This window comes from Diabrotica virgifera, chromosome 1, assembly GCF_917563875.1.
Source record: "Diabrotica virgifera virgifera chromosome 1, PGI_DIABVI_V3a".
NCBI classification, from domain to species: Eukaryota; Metazoa; Arthropoda; class Insecta; order Coleoptera; family Chrysomelidae; genus Diabrotica; species Diabrotica virgifera.
The window spans coordinates 83,643,310-83,654,438 of NC_065443.1; the positions used below are offsets into that span (position 1 = coordinate 83,643,310).

At 31.1% G+C, this 11,129-nt stretch overlaps 1 protein-coding gene across 1 annotated transcript; it reads left to right on the forward strand.

The window, feature by feature from the left end:
- The first annotated feature begins 240 nt into the window (after nt 1–240).
- LOC114329072 (NKAP family protein CG6066) lies at nt 241–3,644 on the forward strand. The gene is made up of 2 exons (XM_028278086.2): nt 241–972; nt 3,148–3,644. The coding sequence occupies exons 1-2, from the start codon at nt 336–338 to the stop codon at nt 3,408–3,410; spliced, it is 900 nt and encodes a 299-aa protein (XP_028133887.1). The 5' UTR covers nt 241–335; the 3' UTR covers nt 3,411–3,644.
- Nucleotides 3,645–11,129: the final 7,485 nt, after the last annotated feature.

Genomic DNA, 11,129 nt, shown 5'->3' on the forward strand with positions numbered 1-11,129 from the left:
ACTATTTATAAATTTCTAACATGTATATTAAATTATTTAAAAATAGGTTTATATTTTTCGTCGGGAGTCTATTTTAATTCTAGAAATAGTTTTAAGAGAGCCAACTACAATGAATTTAATTGATTTATATGATTTATGATTTATGAAATAATTTGTTAAGAGAGACAAGAATACTTAAAAGGAGACGCATCACTTGCTTGTTTGTTAAACTTCAAATGTCATATATGTCATAATGTTATATATGTCATATGTCATAATAAATAATAGAATTTAAAGAGTTTGTTATGATAATAATAAAAAATGAGTTATAATGTATTATAAATAAATATTAATAGATGGGTTCACATGATAGAGTGAAAAGAAGATCTCGGTCACCTTCTTCAAAGCGGGGAACGAAAAAACACAGGTCCCCCAAATCTAGATCAAGATCCCCTCATAAAAATCACACTCATGATGACAAACATGATAGAAAACATCATGGATTTGGTTATAGATCCAAGGATGTTGGTAAAAAATTTAATGAAGACGATTTTATGGAGTCCCGCAGACAACAACGAGAAATATTGGGTGTCAGAGATTGTCCAACTATTTGGGGAAAGTCACCAGAACCAGAAGACTTGAATTCTGAAGAAGAACTTATAAAAAATGAGGAAAAAGAGAGCACTGTGAAAAAACACAAAAAGAAGCGAAAGAAGGAAAAGAAAGAGAAAAAGTCGAAGAAGGAAAAGAAGCATAAGAAGGAGAAAAAGAAAAAGAAGAAAAAAGTTAGCAGTAGTAGCAGTAATAGTGATTCCGAAACTGAGCAATGGGTAGAAAAACCTGCAGCAGTGAAAAATGATTACCTATCTGATGATAATGAAGAATCTATGGTAGGACCTTCTCAGAAAGCACATGCTACCCTTACTCATAGAGAGATGGGTAAAGCTTTACTGCCTGGTGAAGGTGCTGCAATGGCTGCATATGTTGCTGAAGGTATTTATTAAATATTAATAGACCAAAGTAATTATGTAATGTAATACAAACTTAACAGTTGAGTCCAGGGTTCTTTACCATTTAAATTCTTTATCATTTAAAGCATACGAAATAAGTTAGTAATTGACTAAACACAGCAGCAAGTGACAGAAAGTTGCTACTGCTCCGATCACAGGTTTTATTATAAAATTTGACATTATCAAATAAATATAATGTCAAATGTAAGTTTTGCTTTAAAATTTTGGTGCAGAATTACAGCTACATTTGAAGTAGCTTAATAAATGATTTTAATATCATTAGTGATTAGTAGATAAATAAACAATTTATAAAAAAATTCAATAACATATTTTCTTTTCGTCATTTTATTCACTTTGGCAGAAATATCGCACCCTCAGTATAAAACTGCAGTAAGTCAAAATAAGTAAGTTTCGAGGTAAAGACAATTTTGTTTATTTTCGTGTTAATATCGGTGAAATAAAACATCGGTTTTAAGAAAAATTAACATTTAATTATGATTTTGCATGCTTTTTAGCCTATATTACATTAACCAAAAATAGAAATTTAAATAAAATAATATTAATGCTAAAAAAATTAGGAATTTCAAAGTTACAACACTTGCATGGAAAAAATTGTTAATCACTACACATTTAGTATTAGAATTTCAAAGTTACAACACTTTTGCATGGAAAAAATTGTAAAAAGTATAGACACATTTACTATTAGTTTGTTGTCTTCTCGTACATCATCTTGTGCCAAAATATTTTTATAAAAATTATGGTGGGCTTCTGGTATCATACCCGAATGGCATAAGTATACCAAATCTTTCTTTTTGGCCATTTGAATTTTTGGCTGTTCTTTGTAGGCAGGTTTAAGTAGCAGATAATTATTTGTAAAATTTTCAATAATTTTATTTAAATTCAAAACAAAAGGACTATAATAAAAAATATGCAAATCAGGCTACCTTGAGTACCGTGATTCACAAAAGGATTGGAATACACTACCTTAGTAAAAGTTGGGAATTACGGGGGGACAATATGATAAGACAATCGCCCAGGAAGGTTACATGAAGATTTCATACAATTTGGGATTTAGTTTTTATAGAACAAGTTTTCTGTGAATAGATATTTTTGACCTGTCAGTATTGTTAATACACAAGTTTTAAGATAACTGTTTTTCCTTTCATGAGAAAAAATACTTTTTGGTTGTAAATAATTAGTCTTAATTTATGTGTTTTTAATCCAATTTAATAAATAAATGGTCAAATGACATCGCACACATCTTATGGAAAATATAATGTTACACAAAGGACACAAAATTTACATGAATAGATTGGTCTCGTAAATCTTTGTTTATTGTCTCAGCCGTTAATGGATTACATAGACAAGCTTTATATTGAAATTAAACACCACAGATATAGATATTAAAATAACAAATATGTATCTTACTTTTTTCGTGCGTTTCATTGCTTGTTATCGAAGCCATTGCAATGTACCGTGCAAAATAGTTAAACTGTTGTTGTTGTAATATTTAGCTAGTAAAGCATTTGAAAGTTACTAAAGTTTTACAGGGGATAGATATGCATGTTTACAATCGAATTCCATGATTACTTCATTTTCATAAAACTTTTAAGTTACTGCAGTCTTGCACTGAGGGTGCGATATAAACACATCCATTCCTTAACTGTGTGAATGAGGTTAGCTTTGTATGTTGTAAAAATTGATTACAAAATAAAATATGCTTACCATAAAATTTCAAACTCCACTATAAAATTGGTTGTGAAAACAACTGCTTGTGTTATATAAAAAACTTCAAAATGCAAAAATTCGACAAAAAAAACACAAAAAATTCAACAGACTGACAGACACAAAAGTAAACAAACCAAAAACGTCAAAATTGTACTTAAAATCCGAACACATCTCCAATCGTCTTTTTATGTACCTATCTCTTTTCAATGTACTGATTCTAGAGCTTTTATAAAAATAACATGTGTTCTTACTTAATAACAGGCAGTAGCTGGTTTGTCATTCAATTCATGCGTGGAAGAGAATGATGATAGATAAAAAGTATGTATTTTATCTCGCCAGGTATTAACGCACAGGTAAAGAATCGTGGACTCAAGTGTATCTTTGTTGATTTAAGTGTCACGTTGTTTTTTACTACGTTATCTTTTTTTAGGCAAGCGTATACCCAGGAGAGGTGAAATTGGTTTAACATCAAATGAAATAGCGTCCTATGAGTCAGTGGGGTATGTTATGTCCGGTTCTAGACACAGAAGAATGGAGGCTGTACGTATTAGAAAAGAAAACCAAATTTATTCTGCTGATGAAAAGCGAGCATTGGCTATGTTCAGTAAAGAGGAGAGACAAAAGAGAGAAAATTTAATATTAGGACAATTTAAAGATATGATCAGTTCTAAATTAGCTGAGAAAAACAAATAGTTTCAAAAAACTTTTTAAAGTATTACTATTTGTTCCTTTGTTTTAATATTTGAATGTATTAGATGGTAAAGTTATTTAGAGCAATAAGGAGAAGATTTATGTTACGAGAATTATTCTGTAATTTTGTAATTTATTGTATCTATTGCTTTATTGTTTTTGATACTAGATAAACATATTTATGGTTCTAATGTACATACTGATTTCTAGGAATAAAATATAAATATGGAATAATAAGTATTTGGATTGACAAAAAGCTAAACTTGTGTGTAGGGTTTGCATTTATTGTATCGTAATCCTTGTATGTGAGGAAAAGTGGAATATTGTTTAAAAAGAGTAAAAAGAAGATAAGGCATACGCTGGACCTAGACATGGTTACCACTGGATGCAAGGCAGGAGGTCGGACTGGAGACCATAACTTTCAGTTCTAAGGAAAACGGGCACAAAATAAAATGGGTGTTATGCATGACAAACTACAGGCTAACTTGTACTGTGCATGCCAAAACATCGTTATTGAAAGGTAGTTCAGTTAAACTCTAACCTTGCAAAATCAGATAGGAAAAAGATAAGTCTGTGAGGCTGATAACAACACCTCCTACAAAGCAGTAACAAGGTGATTGGTCTAAAGGGAATAGATAAACCGAGTTGCAGATATATACTGAATGTTGATAACTAGACTCAGATCAACAAACATCATATTCTGGGCTATGCGGTTATTGTAGGTGACCTGGTCATCTAAGCCCACAGCAAATTTAATGGCACAGTCAAAGATGTAATACAACAGGCTCTGACTGTAGTTACAGAATATACTTCAAATTTATGCTTAACATAAACCTCCAGAAGTTCAAAATCATGAAATTTACCAGGAGAAATTTAGTGCATAAGATAAAAAAGTTTATAAAATTTATAAAAGCATAAGATCGTCCAAGTCTGAATTAGGTACTCAATGAAACAATACTGTAAACTAACTATGTTTATACATGGTGATTCATTAAGAATGTCCAATCTGTGAGTTGTAGATTCTAGACCTCAAAATATTAAGATTTAACCCAAATCACTTAAATAAAATGTGGCTCGTTATTGAGTTATCTACAGGGTTTTATTTAAAAATTTAATAACTATTTTTACCCAATAATTTAAAAATATTTGACATTTCCTTGTCATACTTGGCAGAAAGTGTAGGTAATGTACATCTACTAAATTATAATAAACAAACGTTTATGGCTACTACCAGAAGCCTATGACAGGGGATAGTGAATAGTTGACTCTTCCCAAATTCTACGCCACTGGCGGAATTGATATTTTAGTGCAATATTTATATTCTTCAATACTTCTTATGTAAATAATACATATACTGTTCATTCGTAACCATAAAATCATTAGTTTTCGAGATATTGGGTCTATTGAATAAAAAGAAGTATTTGCTTTTACTTAAAACTATTTAAGTTTTTACTTAATATTAATTGAATAAAGTCATATATTAATGCTTTATTAAATTACTATTAAGTAAATACTTAAATACGAGGAAGTAAAAGCAAATACTTCTTTTTATTCAATAGACCCTTTAGACGTTAAAAAAAAATTAAATGACACAGCTATTTTGATTAATGTAATGTGCCCCTTTATTTTTTTTATGTTAACTTCAAATATCTCGAAAACTAATGATTTTATCGTTACGAATAAAGAGTATGTTATTTGCATAGAATGCGGAGAATAAAAAAATTGCGTTAAAATAGTAGACTAAGAGCCGCTATATTAATTACCTAATTAATTTAATTAATTTTTTTAATTTTTTTTAAGTTTTATGTGATTAAAAAATAGGACTCGGCGTAATTTTAACCCATCACCCTGTTCCCCCTTTCCGCATCATCAAAAACTTCATTTTTCGTTTTTATGTTTTTTTAGGGGGTTCCAATCAACTTTATAATTTCAAAAAATTCACACGCATGGTTAAGACTATTACAAAACATGTCTATTTTTTATAGACCCCTAGGTTAAGTGTACATAACCTCAAAAAAAAAATAATTTTTATTTTTCCGTAAGATTCGCTACCTTCAAAAATACAAAAAACTGTTTTTTAGGGGGTTTTTGGAGATTTTCCCTATTTTATAGACTTCAAAATAGATCAAATGAATGTTTGTTTTATAGGTAATATGTAAATTAAAGTAAATGAGTCCTTTAGAAAATTTAAAAATGGGAGAAAAACGTTCAAATCCCCAAAAACACCATAAAAAACAGTTTTTTAATTTTTTAAGGGGGCGAACCTTAAGAAAATATCTGAAAAAAATTAGAAATATAGTGTTTGATAAAATACATAACATTAAAAAAAAGTAGACCTGCAGCCATACCCATAAAAAGTTATACACTTTTTTCCAAAATAAAAATTAAAAATTTTTATGTAGGGGAGACTGGGTAACAGTGAGACACTTGAAATATTTTCCCTCCTTTTCGCCACGTGGAGATATTATTACTTATGCATGCCTGCTGTATTTGCTGGTTACTGATTACTAATATGTTCGGCGGCCGTGCAGTGTCAGTTTAGGATTTATCGTGATAAAGTGTGTTTGGTGGGCACTAAGTAAAATAATACTGGGATTTTGAGAATTTTTTATAAAAGCATGTTAATTATTAAGATTTTTGTAGTATTACTACGACATTGTGTGTAGATTAGTAAACATGATGCCACAGTTTAGCAATGCAAACTAAGTTTTATTATAACAAAAATAATATTTTTTAAATTTTATGGCAAATGGGTAACAGTGAGACGGGGTACATTGAGACATGTCTCACTGTTACGCAGATGTTATAAAAAAATTACATTTTGTATTTTTTTTTCTAAAATTTTTAGTAAAAGGCATTAAGATGATATTGCCAAGGCCAGTTTGTTAACGTCATACTAAACGGCAAATTTTTTTTCATTAGAGACAAATTTCAATTTAATAAATGTACGTTATTTCCGATCCCTATTTTTTTTAATAAATAAGTACTTTGTAACTTGAATTTGTTTTTTTATTTGTTTTATTTTTCATATAAATAAATATTTTGTAATTTAAATGTTTTTTTATGTTTTCTTTCCTATAAATATTATACTGTCTCACTGTTACCCATGCATGGGTAACACTGAGACAAATGACAACTTGACCTTATGTGTCGAATACAAACTAAACAAACCGAGCTATTTTCAAATTTGACTTTTTCTTGTGTAATGAACACATGTGAGAGTACAATCCTGAAGAAATTTAGTTTATACATGTCGCAGTAGTGGACTTATGGTTAAATGAAAAAAAAGTGTCTCACTGTTACCCAGTCTCCCCTCAACCTAGGGGTCTATAAAATAAGACATGTATCGTAATAGTCTTAACTGTGCGTGTGAATTTTTTGAAATTTTAAAATTGATTGGAACCAACGCCCCTAAAAAAATAAAAAGGAAAAATGAAGTTTTTGATGGTGGGGAAAGGGGGAAGAGAGTGGTGGGTTAAAATTCCGATGAGTCTTATTTTTTAATCACATAAAACTTAAAAAAATGAAAAAAAAATTAGTTCTGGGAGTGAAGAAGGGTACCTTTTAATTTGTTTATCCCGTCCATAAGTGGAAAGTTTGATGCGCCACTGTCGACGCATGTTCCACTAAAAAGTGACGACACAGTGTTCATATTTGATTTTTTTTAGGTTCTACTATTTAAGTTATAGGGTCTTATCGTGCCTAAAATGATTAGCAAATTTCACCTATAGCGGCTTGTAGTCTATAGTACAGTGGGTGATCATATTATTAGAGCCACCTCAGAAAATTTTACTTTTGTTTAATAATGGTATGTAAGTTTTTTCTTTATACGGTACACGTTGCCTTTGAAACTTTAGAAATGAATGCTATGTTTCTGTTAGAGTGATTAGTATTGAATATTAAAATTTTTATTTCTGCTATTTTCCTTGGTGAGATGTCTTTGGATTTCCCATGATATTCTGGTACCACCAGTGTAACGAACTCGCAATTTTTACTAAATTCTTTTTTGAAACTCACAAAGTTTATGATAACTCTAAACACCAAGAATAGACAATAATAGGCACACGAGTTGCAAGCTAGGCTGGGCAGCACTGACAAACAATGGCATCTGAGTCACGCATTGCCACACATACGTGTTGCCACTATTGTCAAACTATTTATTGCACTTTCATAAAGTGTAACAACACAGCCAAATGGAAACAAATGCATTAATATATGATACAGCTCAATTATATACCCTTCATCTAAAACATTGAATTTTACTAGGATGCTCTAATAATATGATCACCCACTGTATTTACCTACCTACTTCCGCCAGTGACATAGTATGTGGGACGGGTCAACCATTCATTTTCCCCTGTCGTACGCCTCTGGTAGTGGCCAGAAACGGTTATTTAACATAATTTACTAGGGTGTACAGCTCCTACACAGTTTACTAAGTATGATAAGGATATGTCAAATAATTTTAGAGTACCTATTGTATACAAACAGTTAACATTTAACTCAAATCGCTCAAATAAAATGTAGCTTCTTATTACTGAGTTACAGGATATTTAATTTAAAAATTTAAAAATTATTTGTATCCAGTACTTTAAAAGTATTTGAGATATCCTTATCATACTTTGCAAAAGTGCAGGTACTATACAGGGTGTCCCAGACTAATTTATCCAGGTTATATCTCTTAAACGAATAGAGATTTTCGAATGGGACAAAAACTGATCTATTCCATTTGTAATACACTTAATTATAGCGTAGAAAACATCATCCCTTAAATATTCATCCCTTAGTTACAACCCCTAACTTTAATTTTTTTAATAGCACCCAGTACATTTTTTATAGTTTTGGATGTGATCTTCTATCGTCTATTCAACACATTTTTTAAAAATAAAATCGGTTCGTAAGTACTCATAATATCGGTTTGTATTTCTTAAACGAATAGAGATTTTCGAATGGGACAAAAACTATAATCTTTTCAATAACTGTAATCTAGCCCTTTATCCTTTTGTAATACACTTTAATATGGCGTAGAAAAAAATCATCCCCTAAATATTCATTCCCTAGTTACAACCCCTAACTCTTTTTTAATAGCACCCTGTAACTATAAGGGATAAATATTCAGGGGATGTTTTTTTCTACGCCATATAGTGTATTACAAATGGAATAGATCAGTTTTTGTCCCATTCGAAAATCCGTATTCTTTTAAGAAATATAGCCTGGATAAATTAGTCTCGGACACATAATTAACAAAAATAAACTGATATTTTCTTGATTGCTTACGAACCGATTTTATTTTTAAAAAATGTGTTGTATAGGCGATCGAAGACCACATCCAAAATTATAAAAAAGTGTACAGGGTGCTATTAAAAAAATTAAAGTTAGGGGTTGTAACTAAGGGATGAATATTTAGGGGATGATTTTATCCACGCCATATTAAAATGGAATAGATCAGTTTTTTCCCATTCGAAAATCTCTATTTGTTTAAGAGATATAGCCTTGATAAATTAGTCTGGGACACCCTGTATATAGGTACACTCTACTAAATGATGTTAAACGTTTCTGGCTACTACCAGAGGCGTACGATAGGAGAAAGTGAATGGTTAACCCTTTTCAAATTCTACGCCACTGACGGAATTGCTACTTTAGTATAATTTTTAAATTCTTTAATACTTTCCATGTAAATAATATACCTACTCTTCATTAGTAACCATAAAATCATTAGTTTTCGAGATATTTGAAGTTAAAACTGGGACACAATACATTAACCGAAATAGCTGTGCCGTTTCATTTTCAACTTCAAATATCTCGAAAATTAATGACTTTATCGTTACGAATGAAAAGTATATTAGTTACTTAGAATGTCTTGAAAAATGAATATACATATTATGCTAAAATAGCAATTCCGCCAGTGGCGCAGAATTTGGGAAGGGTCAACCATTTACTGTCCCCTGTCGTACGCCTCTGGAAGTAGCAGTAGCCAGAAACGTTTATTTATCACAATTTATAAAGTGCATACGAGTACCTAGTACCTACACTTTCTGCCAAGTATGGCAAGGATTAAGGATATGTCAAATAGTTTTAAAGTACTGGGTAAAAATAGTTATTAAATTTTTAAATACAACACCCTGTAACTCGGTAACGAGTCACCTTTTTTTAAAGTAATTTGGGTTAATAGACCTGGATCCCGCGTACCAAAAAAAGTTGATTAATAGCAAGCTAAAAATGTATTAATAGCTTAACGGTGTCTAGTCGGACAATATTTGATGTATGGGAACACTGGAACAAGGGAAGTTTTAATTGTGGAACAGGTTAAAAATTTCGAGCGTCAGATAACGAAAACGTTCCATGTATTTTGTCGGACAGAACTTCCAATTGATTTGTTACCATTTCATTAAATTCTCATGCAAAAATCAGACTGGCGTTTATCACCAACTGGGCATTTTAATGAGTGGAACACGAAGAACATGTCAAATGAGAGGAATCATGTTGGTTAGTAATAGCAGTCTGATTTTTTCATGAGAGTTTAATGAAAGGGTAACAAATCAATTCAGAGTTGCCAGATGTGATTTTAAAAATCCCCCACTTAGAAACTGAAATTCTCTCAAATTAAGCTCAAATCCCCCAAATTAAAATGTTTTCCGCATTTTAATAAATTATTAGTCAAATGTACAGAACAGTAAACCAAAATTATACTACTTATCAACACAAGGGCCCTGGAAATAATTCATAGGTCCTATATTCTTCGATTATATGAGAGTATAATATACAGGTCTATGTACATTCGCAATTTTAATTTCCCATGACCCCTTAAAATCTTCCATAAGTCTCCCCCCAAAAATCCTCCAACCATTTCTGCTTGGAAAAATTCCCATAGACGCTTTTAAATTACTCCAAAATTGTAGGAAAATACCCCAATCTGGCAACCCTGAATCAATTGGATGTTCTGTCCGACAAAATACATGGGACGTTTTCGTAATTTGACGTTCCAGATTTTTAAACTGTTCCACAATTAAAACTTCCCCTGTTCCAGTGTTCCCGTACATCAAAGTTTGTCCGACTAGACACCGTTAAGCTATTAACAAATTTTCAGCTTGCTATTAATCAACTTTTTTTTTATTTTTTATTTTATAATCTTAATATTTTGAGGTCAAAAATCTACAACTTACAGATTGGACATTCTAAATGAATCACCCTGAGTACTATTGATGGTAGCGATCTGAAACATATGAATAAACTTAAAGATCTATGGCAAAATCGAAAAAACGAAAAAAAAATCTAAAAGGAACCCTCTTACCAACGATGTTGTCCTCTGTTGTCTGGTTTTCCTACCTTCTCCGCAGAACATCAGATGATCCTAGCACCATTCAAAGTCAGCGAAAAAATCAAGTGCCAACACCAATAAACAAAACAAACACGCAGGATACGAATAAGAACACAGCGCCCTTTCTAAGATGGTGGTGTATCCCAGAGATATTTAGATACCTGGCTCCTTCGCCATAGTTTTAAAAAACTAGGACAAGTAGTATACAAAAATTTGACATACTTAATTGGAATCATTTGAAATCTTTCAAATCTTTACTTTTCCTTTATGAAAATATCTTCCCCTAGTATGCTATATTTATGTACATATTTGAATTTTTATAACAACGCCTATTTAGTGAATATTATTAGCTTTACTAAATTTACCTAAAATAAGAATACAAACGACCTACTTCCTCTATACAC